At 39.7% G+C, this 20,082-nt stretch overlaps 3 protein-coding genes across 7 annotated transcripts in view; 2 read left to right on the forward strand and 1 right to left on the reverse strand.

Annotated features, from left to right (window-relative positions):
* tbc1d8 (TBC1 domain family member 8) overlaps nt 1–3,868 on the forward strand; it is a 26,971-nt gene extending 23,103 nt beyond the window's left edge. For all 4 annotated transcript variants that reach the window (XM_077002025.1, XM_077002022.1, XM_077002023.1 and 1 more), the window contains one exon: nt 124–3,868. In XM_077002025.1, the coding sequence (XP_076858140.1) occupies nt 124–525 (402 nt within the window). In that variant the 3' untranslated portion in view covers nt 526–3,868. The remainder of the gene's footprint in view (nt 1–123) is intronic.
* rpl31 (ribosomal protein L31) lies at nt 2,702–5,260 on the reverse strand. Of its 2 annotated transcripts, none has more exons than XM_077002036.1 (5): nt 5,238–5,260; nt 4,534–4,640; nt 4,210–4,335; nt 3,940–4,052; nt 2,702–2,772 (listed from the first exon to the last, which is right to left on the reverse strand). In XM_077002036.1, exons 2-5 carry the CDS (start codon nt 4,638–4,640, stop codon nt 2,741–2,743), a joined length of 378 nt encoding a protein of 125 aa, XP_076858151.1. In that variant the 5' UTR covers nt 5,238–5,260; the 3' UTR covers nt 2,702–2,740. The 2 variants fall into 2 exon arrangements, with proteins under 2 accessions (XP_076858151.1, XP_076858153.1); XM_077002038.1 differs by lacking the exon at nt 5,238–5,260 and adding an exon at nt 5,169–5,236.
* A 215-nt stretch (nt 5,261–5,475) lies between these two features.
* On the forward strand, nt 5,476–19,159 carry cnot11 (CCR4-NOT transcription complex, subunit 11). Its single transcript, XM_077002030.1, has 7 exons — nt 5,476–6,204; nt 6,490–6,654; nt 7,331–7,483; nt 7,641–7,843; nt 17,419–17,621; nt 18,296–18,392; nt 18,601–19,159. Exons 1-7 carry the CDS (start codon nt 5,886–5,888, stop codon nt 18,796–18,798), a joined length of 1,338 nt encoding a protein of 445 aa, XP_076858145.1. The 5' UTR covers nt 5,476–5,885; the 3' UTR covers nt 18,799–19,159.
* Nucleotides 19,160–20,082: the final 923 nt, after the last annotated feature.

Here is a 20,082-nt window from a genome sequence, read left to right on the forward strand (position 1 = left end):
GCTATCCATTACGTTTTTGAAAGTGTTCATATGTTCTTTTACCTGGAAACACTTTATTGTGAATAATTGTGGGCCACACCACTCATCGGAAGTGAAGAGCCTACCATGTTCTTTCTCCAACAGCGTGAGTTCGTCCAGTTCTGCAAGACGTTTTGTAGCATGTTCCATGGCGACAGTAGCGAGAATGAGCTCTTCCAGGCCATTGCTGTGGTTACAAGCCTGGTGTTGCAGATCGGGGAGGCACGGAATAAGGGTGGCACATCAGAGACAGGGAGTGAAACACGGGAGGAAGGGGGAAGCTTCCACCAAGCAGCCTCCTGTTCAGGAGGAGGAAGCTCAGAGGCAAAGGTGGAAGGTGACTGGACAGTATGCTTCGAGCAGATTCTGGCCTCTCTGCTCACTGAACAAGTGTTGGTAAACTTCCTGGAGAGGCCTGTGGATCTAAGTGCAAAGATTAGCTCAGCAAAGGAGAAGCAATACCAGGAGCGGGCAGGCCTGCTTGAACTCCAGCACAGGACCAGCTGAGACCAAGTCCAGTCCTATGCAGAAATATTGCAATGTTGAAATGTTGCAATCTACTCTTATTACAATCTTTGACTGTGATGCCAGAGGTTGCTGCTCTGTCCCATACATGCAGTGAGACAAGAAAGGGCACTCGCACTGAGCAGAGTGGCAGAACAATACTGAGAAGAGCTTGACCTGAGTGTTGTGGAGTGTGTGGAGGACATTGTACTGGATCCTAGTAGACCAGTGATAATGGCATTGCATTACTACATAACCAGTACGGTGAGCTGAGCTTACCTCAAGACCCACAGAATCGCTATCTGTGGTAGGGGGGGCACTTATCCATCACTTAGCATTTTATATATTTTACACTGGGACCAAGAGTTGAGTTGTATTAGTAAGCTATACAAGTGATGTGTTGTGAACATGTTAAGTTTGTTTGTCCTGTTCTAAGTTAAAAAAACACCACACTACTTCCTGTGTATGCAACAGTCCATTGCATGTACAGTAAGACACACCCTGCCTTAGTGATCATCCGGCTTAAGTTATTAATCAGTAAGTGCTATGAATATACAATGATGGTGCCTTAATCTGTGTTCAGTAGTGTTATTTTTGGCGTCTGCTGTATACATGGCAACTAGTGCTGTGAAGAAATTATTTATTTTTACTGTGATACTGAAACATTTCTGTGGACACTCCAAGGTGATCTTTCATAGCTGAGTCCAACTATAAACAAATCAATCTCATCAAGTATTAAATCACACTGAAAACAGTCAGTTCTAGGTTTTACCATACATCAGATTATGTCGGAATTCTGTATTGGTTTTTCATGAATGTCAGAGATGTGAAGTAAAGATAATGTGAGCGATTCTTCTTGGTCAAAACATTTAAGAGAATGTACCTTCAGCATATACTGTTTTTTTTGCAATTTTATTAACATAGCTTTAAAAATAACTATTTTCACCTTTAAGACTTTAATTAGTGATTTGATCATTCTATGTACTGTTTGTTTTTTAAATTTACCTGACTTGAAAAATAAATCTCTACACCAAACTTTTTAAAAAGGTGTATACCTACACTTCACATTTGAAGTCATTTAGAATGGAGCACATTTAGAATGTTAAGTGTGTCTGAAAATTTTACATTTACTGAAATAGAATTACACATTTGAAAAAGATATTGGCCATAGACGAACACTGGCACCAGATTATGCTGTACAGCTCAGTGACATCCAATGAGTCGTAGGATGCCACCTTTGTCAGCTCAGTAAAATGTCTACCTTTCTTCCACTACTGTGAAGTGGAAGCATTTGTGAGCAAACTTAGCTCAGCCATGAAGCAACAGACCTCACAAACTTCTAAAGTGCATAAATGCTCAAGTATATCACGACATCCTCTGTTGCATCACTTATCAAGTTCCAATCTGACACTTGTAGCTATATGAGCACCAAAACTGTATGTTGGGAGCATCATGAATTGTATTCATAGCCAAACTGTACCCAAGTGTAAGATCACTATTCACAAGGCCAAGCACCTCCTGGAGAGATGTAAAGCTTATTGACCCTGGAGCAGTGGAAGACTGAAGTGCGATTAATTGCCATCTGGCAATCTGATGGATAAATAGGGGTTTGGTGGATGCCTGGCTGCAGGATACTAGGCATAGTACCAGGACTAGTGATTGGTGGAGAGAAAAGGGATGGGGGTTGTTTTCTACGGTTTGAACTAGGCCTCTAGATGCAAGTAACTTAATATTACAGCATACAAAGACATCTTTGACATTACTGGTAGATATTAATTACTGTTCCAGCATTTCTATGCTTGCACAAAAAGTGAGGTGTGTAACGTTTTGATTTAATTAATTCAGTTTGGAATAATTGGTGACTGGCACAGAGCCCTGACCTCAAACCCTGATCACCTTTGGGATTAATTGGTTGCAAGTCATGCAACATTGCAATTACATGTGAGGCCTTCTCAAACATCAGTGTTTATCTCACAAGGGGTCATTTGGACAGAATGGTCAAAAATTACAACACATTCAAATCATGTGGAAATCCGGTATGTTCTCGTTCATCTTACATAGATCATAATCAGTTCAGCACAAATAGTATCTACACTGTAACAAGTGTTTACGTGACTGCATTGACTATCTTCTCCAGACAAGTGGTAACATGGCAGTAATAAAAACATGGCAAATAAAATTCTTTTACAAATTTATTCCAACATCTATGAAGAGAAAATTAGTTTTCATCCACATTGACTGTTTGGAGACCTGTGAACAGAAAAAAAAACAAAATCAGCAAGCCAAATGACAATTTGAAACACTACAAACTAAACTTTACACTCCTAATGAGACTAGGTCTATGAGATGAGAATTTGAGAATGTGATAGCATGACTGACTATTACAGCATATGTATGAAATCATTTGAGTCTAGGTAACCAGTGCTAATTTCCATATGAAGTTACAACCAATTCCACTGTATGTCAATCCTGAATGCCTGATTGAAGGACAAAATATCAAAACAACACATTAGTTGATGTTCAGAATTGACAGATCCCCCAGAATAATAATCACAAATGGCAAACTTTGCTTCAGATACCATAACCAGGAAATAGTGGCAATGCTAGGAAGGTGCTGAAAAGCACACAGTGCAGTTCACCAAGCATAGGAATCTGAAAAATGGGCATTCAAACTCTAGAGGCCTCCAACCAGCAACTCAATCCAATATATCATAGTAATATTTCCTCTGGATTTTGATGGCATTCAAAAGTGAGCCATGCTTTAAAACCATCAAAAAAATTCTAATCTTAGGTTCATTTTCAATCACATGTTCATGTATTACCAATTTGCTAAACATTGTTTCACAAAATGGAAGCAATGAATTTTTTTTTTGTTGCACAAACCCATCATATGTCTAGTGGAGCAGATTAAAATCCTAATCCACTAACAGAAGGACTTTGCTTTGGCACTGAAGATCGCAAGCAATTCCAAAAGGTTCAGTATTATTCTAAGCAAGCCTGCTAGGAAGGCTAAACTGTAATCATGTAAACAGTGTGGTCTATCATAATTTGACTATGGTCTTAGTTGACCAAATATTAACCTGATTAAAATAGGTCCAGGTTCTGGTAGACTCAGCCATATAAAACTGTCATGCAAAATCTCTAATTCACAGACTCTCCTGCTATTTCACACATTTTATGCCTTTCTTTATACTAAAAAGATGAGTAACAAAAGCAGGATACACATTTTTTGGCCTGAGTATTAGGAGAGATGCCCCTGATAGTTGATATGTAGGTAGACACAACGCTTTGATTTAAGAAAATAAAACTAACACTGGCATTTCTCAAGAAATTCCTCCATTTGTATGTTTTGCCTGAAAAAAGGCTAAAGTAATCTAAGCCAAATCAAGCAAGTCCTTCAACATGGCTGAAACTCACTTTTGTATGTGGTGACAGGAACGTATGTGACAAGGGTGTACAGCTTGTTGGGGGAGTCTTCATCTTCATTACGCTTCCTGGACAGACGTACACGCATACGGTATGGGACGTTCCTGCAAAGACATCAGATCCACTCAGTTATTACAGCGTTCGTTCAGTTGGGGCACTTCACAGATAAATAAAATCAGCAAGCTTCAGCAGACCAATCCATGAGCACAAAACATAGGACAACTACACAAGCTTCCTCTTAAGAATTTTGGAACGTGATACCTGACTCCTTTGGCCCATACTGCCTTGTTCAGACGGGTATCGATGCGGACATCAGGGGTGCCCATCTCCTTCATGGCAAACTTTCGGATTTCCTTGATAGCACGAGGAGCTCTCTTTTTGAAAGAACTGTGACCGTGGAAAGAATACAGGCCATTCCACAACACACACTGATCTAGAATATAGCAGCTAGAATGTAGTTTTACATTGAACCGATGAAGAACTACAACTAATACATTAAGTTTCTCGTGTATTTTCAAAACTTGACTGGCTCAGTTGTGAAAGAGTACCTATACTTGATGTCCAACTCTAAAGGGTCGCACTCACATGCCATGGATCCGCTTGTGGATGTTGATGGTGTACTCCCTGGTAACCACTTCATTGATGGCAGAACGCCCCTTCTTTTTCTCACCTCCTTTCTTGAGCGGTGCCATCTATAGAAATTTTTTTAATGAGTACAGCTGCGAAGTATTCGTTTTACAAGCCAACCTATTATCCAGCCCCATACTGTACATACAATGCCTACTTATGCCGTGCGTCTGCGGAATTGATAGTTCCAGCTTTCTCAAGACGTTAAACAGTCTAGCGTGCACCTGTAACTACAGCCAATATACCTAGTTATCCACACCAATTAGAAGTTGGCAAGTTAGCCAGAGTAGTGCCCTAGAGTATGGGCAGATGATACTATACGCGAGTACAATACGCGATGTACAGGTGCAACCTCCTCTCAAATATGACTTAAAAAGTGAGTTACATTTAACATTTGTGAGTGTTAAACACATTAAACCCTCCTGCCTGACAAACCTAGGCCAACCTAGCTAGTTGCCAAGCTGCTACCAATACGCTACACATCCAGCGTCGGATTTTTCGAGATTACCAGTGTTATTTGCTTCAAACAGAGTCAGTTTTTAATCGTTGTGATACTTTAAAGCTAGTAATATGTATATCTGCAGAAAACATGCCTCTTGTTTTAACAAAAAGTAGCAGATGAAAGTGGATTCACCAAACAATTTCTATTCGGTCGTACTCACTTCTACAGGCGAATATCGGAAAGGAAGGAGAAGAGGATTGTGGGTAGTAGAAAGGTTAGAAAATCCGTTTACTTCCGTGTCATGTTGTATGCTAGTAACTTTTTCTTCGCGTTATTTAAAGAATATGTGTAAACAATTCACATCTCACCTAACTTATAAAAGTCTACAAATTAAGCATTATATTCTGTATTTTTTAGAAATTATTTTATACAATCGCTAGAGGATTGCGCAAATTTCTTGAGATCCCATGATGCATTTCGGCACGCTGCGCCAAGCGTTCATGGGTATTTTTTGTTTTTCAACCGTTACTTGTGTTTGGATTAGCTAGTTGAGGGGGAGAAGAAAACTTTAATTTTGACGGCAGTTTGTTGCTTTTAAAAAAAGTTATTCGGTTTCAGCACTGAGATGACATTCAACGTCCTGAAATAATGCGTTGAGTTGTTGACGAGAGTCGGCTTTCAATGAAACCAGACACCTGAACTTCAGGTAAAGCTAGCGAGAGAGCTCGTTAGTTACCTAGCGAACCTGTCCTGTTGTCCTGTTGACCAGCCGTCCTGCTCGTTGTGCTCTGAAGTCCTCGGATCTTTACCGGGCAAACACATCATCCAGTTATAACTGTAATTTTGATTTAGAGGCACATCAGTGACCATGACACTCGCACCAAAGGAGCTGTCCAACCTGCTGGGCATTATATCCGAGGACGCCTGCAGCAGCACGTTTGAAAACCTGTCCAACGCTTTTCACAACTTCTTCGGGAAAGCCGAACACTTTCGGGTGGGTTCCGTTTTGGTGATGTTGCTGCAGCAGCCGGACCTGCTCCCCAGCTCGCCACAGCGGCTGACGGCGCTTTACTTGCTCTGGGAGATGTATCGCACCGAGCCGCTCGCCGCCAACCCGTTTGCGGCCGTTTTCGCTCATCTTTTAAACCCTTCGGCGTCGGGAGAGGAGCAGGAGAAACCGCTATCAGGTAGACTTCACGTGTCACGACGAACACACGTGTGAATGTGCGTTTGAACGAGACTACTGACACAGTACGTATGTGATGTATTTGTGTGTGTTGTGCTCATGGTTATGTATCCATGTTCAGAGCTTGTTGGTGTTTCTTAAAGTGAGCTACTTCGTACAATCTTAATGTTTTCCAAAGAGACCGCAAATACTTTTTTACGCCACTGTATAGGAGCAACTGCCAGATACTGTGAATGTACTAATGATGTTACATATTTGTAACGGGTAACATGATGTTGTGTTTCAGGTTTTCTTCCCCCCATTACTCTGCCAGAAAAGTTTTTCCTGTCTCAACTCATGCTTGCTCCACCTCGTGAGTTGTTTAAGAAGACACCACGGCAGGTATCCTGCATGGATGTAGGATCTGCCCCACAGGCAATTGACATCAGTGGACTGCAGCTGGCTCTTGCTGGTAAGTGCAGAAATTGCATAAATGAGAAATTTCAACAGCTGACCTCTTTGCTTGCTGATTGCATTACAGAGAAGTCATGATCAATGCCAGCGCTATGTTCCCTCTACTTTTATTCTGCCATTACTCTGCAGCATGATTTGAAAGAGCAATTAATCATTTTTACAACCAAAAAGTAACCATTTATGATGATTATTTATAGTTTTTGTCTTTTTCTATACAGTGTAGCTAACATGAAGATTTGTAGTCTTATAGATAGATTTACTAGCGTTTAACAATTAAATGCAGATCTCTATTAATTAAATACATGAGTGTAAAAAATCATGGTACCTCTACTCAGATGTAATAGTGATTGTGTAGGCTAAATAGTTCTGTTAGTTCTACATTCTAAGTAAACATTACATGTTTGTGTGTTTTAGTTCATAGCTGGGTCTGCAGGCACACTGAATATAACAGAACAAATCACAACATCGCCATTAGCCCTTCTCACTGCTATAGTCTACCACAATCTAAATGCAGCCTGTAAAATGAACTTAGGAAACCGCAGTAAATTGGACAAACTAGCTTTTGGAGAGGACTCACTCTGTTTACTTAGGTTTTAGCAAATGTCAAGAAACAGAGTTTTCAACAAATATATATGCATGCGTGCATTCATGCTTGGCTGTCTCTTTTGATCCAGAGCGCCAGTCTGAATTGCCCACTCAGAGTAAAGCCAGCTTTCCAAGTCTGCTCAGCGACCCTGATCCAGACTCCTCTAATTCAGGCTTCGACAGCTCTGTAGCCAATCAGATTACAGAGTCGCTGGTGACTGGCCCACGCCCTCCTCTGGAGAGTAAGTTATCCAAGAATGTTTTGTTTTTTATTCAAATGTATTCCTGCTGCTTTAAGACTTTGTGTCATAAGAAAACTGTATGCTTTTTTAGTGTGGTGCACCATTCTATGCAGTCAAACACGCAGGTTACCATACTGCCCTCTGGTGTCCTAATTAGGTCATTTCCGCCCGGAGTTCATCCGACCGGCCCCGCCCCTGCTGGTGTGTGAGGATGAGCTAGCCTGGCTGAACCCATGTGAGCCAGAACACCGTGTGCAGTGGGATCGCTCCATGTGTGTGCGCAATGGTACTGGTGTCGAGATCAAACGCATAATGGCTAAAGCCTTTAAGAGCCCCTTATCTGCAGCACAGCAGAGTCAGGTAGGACACTAAATACATCACAATACAGCACAATGAGTCAGCACAGTAAATACAGCAGAGTCCGATAGAAGAAAATAATATTATCGTATCCCTAGATCCAAGGATTTATTTATAAAATAGTTGATATTAAATAAGTTATTTAATTTGGAACTATAATAATCACAATTAATAATTGTTTTTAACAGAAATGAATAGGTGAATTGTACACTGGATTAAATGAGATATATATTAAAAGACATTTATTATTTAATAAAATGACGGATAATGTGAGAGCTATGTTGTGAGAGCTCAGCTATATGGTCTTTGACCATAACAAATACATTCTGGACCTAATCCTTTACATTATTCATAGACACATAGTAGTAGTTTTAAGTCCCTTTATTAAGTAACAAACTCTTTGTGGAGATTTTTTAATTGGAGTAATGTGCACTGTTTGCCTTGGTTAGAGTCCTGTTTGGGCTATAAGCATCTGGTGAAATATCACCTTAACTGTGACAGGAAATATTTTTGTCATTTTTGTGCCAAAACTAGGGAGCACATAGACATGGGACAATAAACATAAATGTGCACATTTTAATATTTCACATGTGTAACACACAGACAAATTTCCTGTGCATTTTTATTAGTGCGCACACTTAAACTGTCACTCTTTAATGTTTTTTTTTTCCTTTTTGATTTCCTTCGGCTTCTTCTGAGTTTTGGCATGGGGTGGTTTTGGCACTTTCAGGGTGGGCTCATGGGCATTTCTGTCAACAATGATATTGGCTGATTGCTCCTGGCTTTGTGACTGACAGCTCAGTACACAGACGATAGCAGACCACAAGTAATGTTTACAGGGGAGTTAGCTTCCTATCCAGGTTTCTAATGCGCATGCATTCACTGATTCCCGTAAAACCTATGACAGCTTTTACTAATGTCGTCATGGATTTTTGTACTGAGGAACTTACTGCTTTCTTGCTGTTCTGAGGTTTCTCTACTACCTCTGCTTGTTCTGTACAATTGTTTTACCAGGCATGAAAATCTGTCACCTTTCGGCGAAATTCGCCGTTTTGAAGTTGAAAAGGGTGACCTACGTGAATCGTGTAGATCCGATGAGTTTTTTGTTGGGGGGGGGGGGGGGGGGGGTCGGGAGATTATATTTTAATTATCATATTGACTTAATTAGCAAACAGAGCACTTCCGAAATTGGCTATTTCAATGACAGTGGCCAGCAGTTTCCGCCCAGAACCATCATAGAGGCCAAATAGCGTTTCAATCATACGAACGTTCTTCATTCATGTTATTCATTTACTGCTAAGCGGGACGAGAAGCAGGACCTAGTGCTACACCGCGGACAAGTCAGAAGAGCGTACATTTACTACTACATTTACCAGATCGTACATTTACTACTACATTTACCAGATCGTACATTTACCACTACATTTACCAGATCGTACATTTACCACTACATTTACCAGATCGTACATTTACCACTACATTTACCAGATCGTACATTTACCAGATCGTACATTTACCACTACGTTTACCAGATCGTACATTTTTAATTGGGTGGATTTTAATTGGGTTATTAATGGTTTCAATCGTTTTCATATTTTGCGGTAAAACAAAGTTACTGCCGTTCGCTACAGCGTTGAACACTGTCAGATCTAACCACAAGCTCTTGTGATAATAGGCCCATCTATCTACCTATTTAAGTTCGCGTCAACCCCGTGTAGTTAACGGTGACATAAAATAAGAAACAAGATTTTTTTCTAGTGTGTCTGTAGTTGTAACTGGTGAATCCAGGGACGTGTGAGGAGAACATTCGCGCCAGGGCTGAAAAGATTGAAGATGAAGTTGTAAACTCTTGTCGTTTGAGTCTACCCTGTGCTTTAGCTCATGTTAGAAAATAAAAACACGTAAACCTGGTATTTTTACAATAATTTTCGCCGCTGATGTATTTATTGGTTCATTAATGGTTTTGACTGAGCCATCCGGAATGGCGAAAGCGGCTTCTTGCGTTTACGGATTGCGTTTACATTGAATCCATTGACATGACAGTCAAAAAAAAATTTTTAATGGATTTTACTATATTTTACGGAGCCCGTAAGGTGACATCATGTAAAAAATAAATAAATAACGCGTGGCCACGACTTATTAACGCGTGAGAACGAGATACTAACGTCGCCTTTCACACGCGGCAACAAAGTTTATTTTTTCACAGCAAAGCAAGCAGATCCCAGGGATGTTCGCGAACTGACTGCCCAAGGAAGATAAACCTGGCTTTATATAAAGTAATACTTAATTATCTTGTTCGCACGCGTTAGTAAGTCGTGGCCACGCGTTATTATATTTTTTACATGACGTCACCTTACGAGCTCCGTAATATTTGGCATCACCTGTCGCTGTATCCCCGTACACCAGCAGCCACCCCCATCCCACCCCCCCACCCCCCCGTCGCAGTATACCCATGACGTCACATGTCAACGCCCCGTCGCCGTATCCCCATGACGTCACATGCCCCGCCCCCCGGTCTTCTCACCTTTTTAACCCCTGACCCATTTTCATGCCTGTTTACTTATTTAAAGTATTTTTACAAGTTAAAAGAATTTGTTACTTTTCTCAGTACTTTTTTTATTTATCTTTGAAGGATTGTTTTGCATTTTGATATTGCTTTGAACCTGCTGACACATCATCCTCTTGCTCTGAGTGTATCAAACTATCCCAGAGGGTCGCAGAACTTCAGGAAAGAATTCATACCTTACACTAGTCAAGTCAAGTCAAGTGGCTTTTTATTGTCATTACATCTGAGTACAGGTACACAGTGTAACGAAATTTTGTTCCTCCGGAACCGTGGTGCAACACAAATATACTATATACTATATTTGTGTATATACTTATACAAACTATAAGGGAAGATGAGGAATTTCAGCTTCAGAAAGAGACGTCTCTCTGCATCGTTGCTGGAATATACTGGGGTGAAAGCCTAAACTCATCTTTGCCTCAACTCATGCTAACAAGCATGCTAACAGTGTTAGCCATAAGTATGGCCACATGTGTGCCAACCACCAGCTTGCAAACCGTGCCAGTCAGAAGCTTACTAATAAGCATGCTAACAGGGTTAGCCATCAGCATGCTGCTTATGTTGGGCATGAGCCGTGAAAAGAGATGAGCACCTCTACAGCACACTCGACATTCTGGAGTTTTTCCCATCTGAAATGTTCATCTCTGGACCCATACCAACTGCGCATCTGGGTAGTGGTCATTTTACCAGACTGCTGGCTCTAAACAGCTGGCTTGCTACAGCCTGTGCACATCTTTTGGAGGCAGAAATGCTTTCTAGGATTTTTAACTGATTTTGATTATTTTAATTATTCTGAATTATAATATTCACATGGATATATCCACAAATCCAATCACTTGTAAATTCATGAGGATGCTTAACTCTTTTGACCTCATACACCAGGGGTACTCAACTGGCGGACCGCGGTCCGGATCCGGACCCGAATGCAGTCCTGTCCGGACCCAATCTCATTCCTGATTAACTGGATACGGACCAAAAAAAAAAAACCGGAACATTTATTTCAGGGCTATTGAAAAAACACTCCGTCACGAGTGTTACGTTCGCCACCCCGCTCAACAACTTACGTTCGCCACCTCGCTCAACGACTTGCGTTCGCCACCCCCCCCCACCCCGCTCAACAACTTACGTTCGCCACCCCCGCCGCACTGGACTTCAGGTCACAGGTATCTGCCAAATTTGGACCGCGGACAAATTTAGTTGAGTACCCCTGTCATACACCAACTTCAACTCAAACTCACGGTCACACTCTAGATTTGATAATTTCTAAATGTAATAATATTGTTAATAATATTGAATGTAAGCATATTAATGATAATATTGAAATGGCTGATGTTGCAATCTCTGATTATTTTTGGTATATTTTTCAGTATGTCAGCATCTATTAGAACACTCTGTGAAAAGCACATAATCAAGCGTTGTCTCGGTGCTGGTAGTTGCTGTGGCCTTCACGAACTTGATACAGTCCCTTCATCCCCTCCCCTCTCAGAAACTGGCAATGAGTTAGATACACAGTCAGAAATTGTATTAATGTTGTAGCACCAAAGTTAACTAAAATTATTTCTGGTTGAATTAAGATACCCTGGAGAAACATTCCATCTGTTTTAAAACTTAAGCAAGATTGCAGGCTAGGCTTTGGCGAAGGTCAAAATTGAAAGTACATTTTGATATTTATAAAACAGCATTTTAGAATTACAACAGTGAAGTGAAATCGGCATGGAAAAATCACTTCTCTACCTTGATTGATTCATCCAATAATAACTGCTATAATAATAAAAATAATACTGGTGTAAGGCAGAACATAGCAACACGCAGTAATGGACTATCAACCCTAATATCAGTTAATCAGCCTAATTGTAATCCGCCTTATTTCCAAGAAATTGACATGGTTAAACTATTGTAATTTCATATTGTAATATATGTAATTTCATTACTAAAATCCTCTACATTTGAACTGGACCCTTTACCAACGCATTTTTTTAAAGCAGGTTCTGAGTTTATTATCTAACGATAAGTGCAAGTGATGCTGTATTGCAGATTTTGGCCTATTGAGAAAATGTATAGAATAAGTGAAACCATAAGTGATCACTGGGAGAATGCACATGTTATAGCTATACCAGCTGTCAGCTATATAGCTATCAGATTAATAAATTCTGATCCTGACAATGTAACTACAAACTTCTAAATTAGGGGTGGGACGCGATCAAAAAAATTAATCGAATTAATCAGAAGCTTTGTAATTAATTAATCGAAATTAATCGCATTTTAATCGCATTTCAGTATTTAACATGAGAAATATTAATTTAAGTTTGAATGATGAATGAATCAATGAACATAAGCATAAACTTCAACATCTTGTTTATTTTTCCACCAGTCTACTACACAGACCAATAGATGAGTGCAGAAAACAGAGTAAACAGTTTTCAGAACACTGGAAATTCTGACCAAAAATGTTGTTTAATTTTGGGAGTTTTGCTCAGGATATTGGAAGAATAAGAAGAATTGAAGTAAATCAGAAGATGTTTTTTAATACCATTTTAGATGGTAGACTTTCTTTAATTTTCCAGGCCTCTGCCACAGGCATCTCCATAGTGCCTAGAAGTGGTCTTCTGCATGCTCAAAGCAAATGACTGCAGGGTTGCCAACTCTCACGCATTGAGCGTGAGACACACGCATTTGACCATTTTCACACGCTCTCACGCCACACTTCCGATTTCTCACGCTGAAAAAAAAAATCTAGTTTATTTACCTCTGATCCATATCTATGATTCAATGAGTTACTAGTTCGCTCTGGTGCCAACCACTGGCGATCGATTGATCGCGATATAATACTTCATTTGTGTGTGTGTATGTGTGTCTGCCCCCCCCCCCCCCCCCCCCCCCACCCCCACCACTTCCATTTCCTCACTTAAAAGAAAACCCGGGATGCCCGGGTAGGGCTGAACGATTTTGGAAAATAATGTAATTGCAATTTTTTTATCTATAAATTAAAAAATTTAAATTTAAAATCGCGATTTTTTCCCCACTGTTTTCAGGAAACTCTGTTTCGGCATTTTTTATACAGCTCAGATACAGGGTTGCCAACTTTTCAAGATCGCTTGGAGTGAGACTTGAACCTGGAGTGGGTGGCGAACGTAATTTGTTGTTATCGGGGCGGTGTAAAATGGACAAAATTTAAGTATTATTATTATATCGCGATCGATCGCCTGTGGTTGGCGCCAGAGCGAACTAGCAACTTGGCTAAAATATGTGCGTGAGGGCATTTGGTAGCGCATATCCAGTGTGTTTAACAAAGCCATGAAGCTGGGCTTGTTCACTATATTAACGGACATCATGTCTTTCACTATGAACACCGTTACTGCCCGAGTTATTTCAGCGTGCTGCTTCGAATTATATCCATAAGGAGTTACACTTTCAAATGGTTCGGTCAGTGAACCCTGTCTGCAGGACCGCGGTCAAGCTATCCGCGCTTTTGCGATTCATCCGCGCTTTAAATTGTATTGCGCCTATATGCGTGATTTTACGGTATTTCGCTGCTCACCGCATACCAAGGCTGTATAAGCGCAGAGAAACACTTTTGCGTATTTGAAGATCCAGCACTGGTCGTTGGCATTTTAGCCTTACAAATATCATACGAGGCTTTGTGGTGGTTTTTTTTTATGCTGAAGGTTTGTAGCGTTTCCTCGCGTCGTAGCAACAGTAGCAAGGCACGTTTTGCAGGGTACCTGACGTTGAGCAGCATCTTTTTAAAAGCCAAAGTAATTTCATACAACTGATGTGCTGCCCCTCTTTGGTATTAGACTTTCAGTTGTGTCAGCGTCTGTCGAGCCTGAAGCCATTGTGCAACAAGTTCAAGTGCGCTGTGTTAACTTCACTTCTCCACCTCCCTGCCTCCTGCTCGGGTTTGCTCTGTTCGTCCTCGGCTCGGCTCGCTCCCAAGTCACGTGACCAGTTTAAATCGCAGCCTGTGCGATTAGAGAATCGCGTTTTAAAATATCGCGAGATTATCGCAAATGCAATTAATCGTTCAGCCCTACGCCCGGGACAGGATGTTAAATATGGATGTTTGGTCACCCTATCGTACTAGGAATACATTTAGCAGCTAAGTTATCATAACTGACTTGCGCGTTAGCCCCAACATGTTTTGCATTGAGGTTGTAACGAAGGGTGGAAGTGCTCCTGTGATAAGCAAATCCTTCCTCCATAAAGTGCAAATAACACTATTTTTGTGTTTATACTTCCATCTGGAAGTTTCTTATATTTAAATTTCCCATCCACCAGCGTAGTCTCTTCAGTCGTCTCCATCATGCTCATCTTATTGTGCGTCCATATAATCTGTATGTCTGGAACTCGTGCACTGAGAAACATTCCACAGTGCAAAAGTGTCTCATGCGTTAAAAGCGTTAAAATGCGTAAATTTTTTTTCGTTTAGTTCGTAAATTTTTCTGTAATTAATCGAAATGAACGCGTTAAAGTCCCACCACTATTCTAAATATGTCCCAAACCAATCGAGGACAGTTGCTGAGAGTCCTGCCCAGTTTTCCAAACTGTCTAGATCTATAGTCCTAGATTTTGGGCCTAGTAGATGTAGTCGGTACTCTGGTGTATATTATTTAGTACCTGAGTGAAAATTGGAATTAGAAACTGGAATTTTTCAAGATAAACATTTGCATTTAAAAATTGCTTAATTGTTTATAGGGCTGCCACAAACGATTATTTTTTATAGTCGACTAATCAATTAATTTTTATGATTAGTCGACTAATATAAAACATACAGCTTATCACACTAGAATGCAACTGCTATTATATTACCATCATTAGATTTCAGCTATAACTAAAAATAAAAACAATTAAGATCATAGTTCATTAAACCTTTAATTAAAAATGCAGCTTGTTGCAACAAACAATTATTAAAATAAGTATAAGGCACTGGCTTAAACAACGCAAAGATAAATACATTAATAATATATTTTTTAGGTTTCTTTCTTTCATTAGTCTCTGGCATCAAACTTAGCTACATTTAAATCCAATTAGGTAGGGACCTGAAACTAAGGAATTATTCACAAAAATAAAGTTTTGGTCTCACTGACGTTACAGAAAACACACGAATGCGTGTTAAGGCTAATGAAACAAATCGCCATCACTAATGTTAACTTTTACAGCTACCACGATAAGTAAGTACTAAGTTAACGCTCTGTTTACGCTAACTTTAGCAGCTAACTAGCAATTTAGATTACAGAAATGACGGTCCCTCTTCATCATTGTCACAATCAGCCACAATATGCTTCAGGTGCTCGTACATCGCGGTTGTGCTGCCGTGGAAGGCAAGTTCTGCCTTGCAGATATTGCACACGTTTTGGAACCCGGCTACGGAAAATGATCCCACACTTTTGAGTTCCGTAGCCGGGTAGCCATGATACCAGTCTGTATAATGTCCTGGGATGTCGTCAACTGTCTACCCTGGTTTCCTCTACTGCGCATGTGCGTCAAGGACAGAAAGGCAGACGCAGCAGTGGATACTGTTGCAGCAGTTTGGAGAGAAAAAAAACACGACGCATCGACTATTAAATTAGTTGTCGACTATTTTAATAGTCGACATAATCGTGACTAGTCGACTAATCATGGCAGCCCTAGTTGTTTATCTTGCTTATAAAAGTAAGACTTGAATTGATGTCTGTATTTATGAACTCTGTAATTTCCTTTTTCAGGAGTGGCTTAATGACAGCTGTTTTTTATGATCGATAGCAGTAAGCCATTAATTACTTCAGCACATCAGCTGCTACACATCTTTAGAAGAAGGCAGTTAGCATGCAAATAACATATAGACAATATGAGATGCCACAGATTGTGATGGTGAAGTAATAACCTCGCTGTTATGAGAGGTTTAGTACTTATTATTTGACATTGAGGTATTTGTGATACGTCAAGTTTTTTTATTTCATCATTGGAAAAAACACATTCATTACATTTCTCAGTGGAGAGGTGTTTCGATGAAGTGTATAGCTGATGTTCCATGTAAACCGTAGACTATCTATCTATGAAAAAAAGGCATAGAGATCATTGTGGATAATAGTTTTTTTTCCCTCCAGTCTCGCTGAAAATCAGATTTTATCAGTAATCTGATAAACACTTTTACATGCACTTGGGTAATTGGATATTGGGATAACTCTGGGTTTAAATGGGTGAGGCAATCATTAGATTGCAACCAGCCAATAATCTCTCAGAATGATGTAAACTTCAAACTTTGTCATGGCTTTGTGTAAACATTAACCCATTTTGCTGGCAAATATGTATCTTTGTTGTTTTATGGGTGTTAATGTTAATTACTAATCATAAGAAATTGGAACATGCGGTTTACATGACAACTTGAATCCAGATAACCGGGAAAGGCTGATTATGATCGGATTACTAAGTGCATGTAAATGCACGCCATGTTTCAGTAGGACACACTTGTATGAGCTTATGAGGTCAATTATTAGAAAAGATTTGTTAGTCAGAGTTCTGTTGAAGTACCACCTTTGCACTGGCAATGGAATCAGAATAGAAGTAGTAGTTAATGAAACATTTGAGCAACACATTCTTTGTGATCTCTGGAATGCTGGAATTAAAAATATTCCTGTTATGTTTGGGGTGTTTGAGGCTTCGCAAAGCTAACAGTAGTCCTGCGTATCTACAAATTCAGTGATCTGGAAATAATACAGGCAATTATTTTCATCTTAATCAGAGAGAATGAAGTCCAACACGAACACAAATTAGCTTAACATGGCAGGCTAGCATGGTTAGGTCAAGTTACCAGCTGTGCAATTGTTGGCACTGTGAAATGTAGCATTTGTCTTCTAAAATCCATGAAGACAAGTTGAAGAAACCAAGTAAAAATTAATATTTTTTTTGTGTGAATTTAGCAGGATACTTATGAAATAATGTAAGTAACAGTCCTGTAAAGAGGTAACAAAACTCTAAGGTGAATGTTCTTTCTTTTTCTGTCTCCCTGTGCCTGTGCCTTATCTTTGCTAAGCTTCTTGCTGAACTGGAGAAAGACCCAAAGCTGGTGTATCACATTGGCCTGAGCCCAGCAAAGCTGCCTGACCTTGTGGAGAACAACCCACTAGTGGCCATCGAGATGCTGCTCAAGCTGATGTCCTCCAGCCAAATCACAGAGTACTTTTCTGTGCTGGTCAACATGGACATGTCTTTACACTCCATGGAAGTGGTCAATAGGTATACCTCAGCTTCACATTGCTGCCTTTACATTTTCTTATGTCATCTTAACATCCTATTATTTCAAGAAAAGGAAATTCAACTGACATGCAAAATTACCAATCACAAGTCAAATGTTTTGACATGACATACAGAGAGGATAATAAGTATTTGAACACCCTGTGACTTTGCACGTTCTCCCACTTAGAAATCATGGAGGGGTTGGAGATTTTCATTTTAGGCGCATGTCCACTGTGAGAGACATAATCTAAAAAAATATCTGGACATCACTAGTTGACTGGCCTAGATCCTAATCTTAATCTAATCTTAATTTCCACAAAAGTCGTTTCCAACAGTATAATTACCTAGATAGCTAGTATCAAGAATGACAACAAAAGTAACTCTTCTCATGTTTTCAACCTCATACAAAAGAAATAAATAAAAATAAGTCCACGATAAAAACAAATAAGTCCCATGTACGAAGTAATTTGTCCAATATGTGGCCTCTGTCACTACAAAAACATTACATCATTAGCAGTCTATGTCTTTGTTCTAGATCAGTATATATAACACACATTAACACATTTTGAATGTCATTTCAGTTTGGTTTTCTTGAATCTGTACTTTTGGGATTAGCTGGGTTTGCTTTGGCATTAGTTTAAAGAGCAAGTTTTGCTATTTTTCCCTCTCTGCAGGTTGACTACAGCAGTGGATCTTCCTCCTGAATTTATACACCTCTACATTTCTAACTGCATCTCCACCTGTGAGCAAATAAAAGACAAGTACATGCAGGTTAGTTTTAGCTGGTCAAACATCTTCCAATACAGAAAATGTGGCTGTTGTTAGTTAATTTGCTGGAGGAGTTTTACAGTGAAAATGCTGCTAAAAGGAAGATCTCATGCTAACTTCTGGAATTCATGTTTTAATAGGACAGTGCTTAGTGGTGTGTTCTCTAATACTTTCATTGCCTGCCCCAACTCTCCACCTCTCTCTTTCCCAGAATCGGTTGGTGCGCCTGGTGTGTGTTTTTCTTCAATCCCTGATCAGGAATAAGATCATTAACGTGCAGGATCTGTTCATTGAGGTGCAGGCGTTTTGCATTGAGTTTAGCCGAATCCGTGAAGCTGCGGGACTCTTCCGCCTCCTCAAGACCCTGGACAATGGCGAGACGCCTACGGAAGGCAAGCCTGCCAAATAGTAAACTGTATGAAGACCGGTGTTACAGCGACCAAATAAGGTTGAACCTGCTACAAAGAACATGGACTCTGGCAGTATCATAGAACGATGCTCGTTCACCTGCTGCCCCTCTTTCCAGTAAATCACGTGCTGCTTTTATTCAGGAGTATTCTTTGGGGATGGTTTGGTGGTTTGTTTGGTTTTTATTCTTTTTCCCCTCTATCAAAGCCATTACCTTCTCAACATATATTGAAGGAAAGCAATGACCCTTTCTTCAAAAGGAAATGTCAAATGTGGTCTGTGACCTTGTTTTAGTTTATATAAAACCAATACAGCACTAGAAAATCATCATAAGTCACTGCTGTTTAATAAAAAAAAAAGAAAAGTTTGCTTCCTAATTTTGTGTTTTGCTATTTTAAAGGCTTAATATCGAACGTGCTTCCTTCAAACTCTTGAGTAAAGAGAAATATACATAAAACACAGAATAATGCCAGCACATTTGGTCATGTGTTTAACGCTATTTTTTTACTGTTGATCTCCAGTGTTTGTTAGCAACATTGGTAACTTTTGTTCTAAGCTAAATAAGCAAAATTTGGACTCTAAACATGTATTTGCCAATCAAGCACACCTGAGCTAAGTGGAATAATTGTGTAAATTATATTTTTCCATTCCATTTAGTATTCCATTTATTTAGCTGGCTAAATGACTGCTGTTGATTTGAAATATTTGCCATCAGGTGCTCCAAAACAGATGTTGCAGGCAACAGAAGCAATGTTGCCATTGCTAGTTAACATAATATTTATATTTGCAGCAGGCACCATAGCTAAACAGTCTAAAGTGTGGTTGTGTTTCACAAAAAGGATTCCAGAACCAGGGCATACGCAGCAAATGTTTAAAGAGTAGTAAGTCACCTTACCATTTTCAGCAAAAATTATTTGAAAGTCATTATTTTTACATATTATATATACACATGAGATGAAGAATCAAACTGTTGCTCAGATTAACCAGCTCCCTAGAGTAGTCCCCACTGCATGGAGGTGGCCATGTTAAAATGTAGGCTAGAAATAGCATACTACATGATGTATACTGCATTCAGCTCTCTGGATATACTTGATACTGGCCCCCATTCTACAAGGTCACATAAAAGTTCTATGCTTAGGTGCAGTACTTCATAAAGTTAGCTCTGTTTGTGTACTGGGATATTTTGTAGAAGTAATATGTGATCTGGGAATCTAACCTGGAAAATGTATTTTGGTTGCATACTGAATATTTGGGTCCAATTTAGTATTCGAGTAGTATGTAGTAG

This window comes from Brachyhypopomus gauderio, chromosome 4 (assembly GCF_052324685.1).
Source record: "Brachyhypopomus gauderio isolate BG-103 chromosome 4, BGAUD_0.2, whole genome shotgun sequence".
NCBI lineage: Eukaryota > Metazoa > Chordata > Actinopteri > Gymnotiformes > Hypopomidae > Brachyhypopomus > Brachyhypopomus gauderio.

Excerpts from the sequence above, each read along its gene's own strand:
- rpl31 (XM_077002036.1), bottom strand. The coding sequence starts at position 4,640 with ATGGCACCGCTCAAGAAAGGAGGTGAGAAAAAGAAGGGGCGTTCTGCC. Across the intron at positions 4,336-4,533 it reads CACAAGCGGATCCATGGCAT|TTCTTTCAAAAAGAGAGCTC; the intron begins GTGAGTGCGACC and ends CCACGGTCACAG. Across the intron at positions 2,773-3,939 it reads TCCTGTCACCACATACAAAA|GTCTCCAAACAGTCAATGTG; the intron begins GTGAGTTTCAGC and ends TTCTGTTCACAG.
- cnot11 (XM_077002030.1), top strand. The coding sequence starts at position 5,886 with ATGACACTCGCACCAAAGGAGCTGTCCAACCTGCTGGGCATTATATCC. Across the intron at positions 6,655-7,330 it reads ACTGCAGCTGGCTCTTGCTG|AGCGCCAGTCTGAATTGCCC; the intron begins GTAAGTGCAGAA and ends CTTTTGATCCAG. Across the intron at positions 7,844-17,418 it reads CTGCAGCACAGCAGAGTCAG|CTTCTTGCTGAACTGGAGAA; the intron begins GTAGGACACTAA and ends ATCTTTGCTAAG.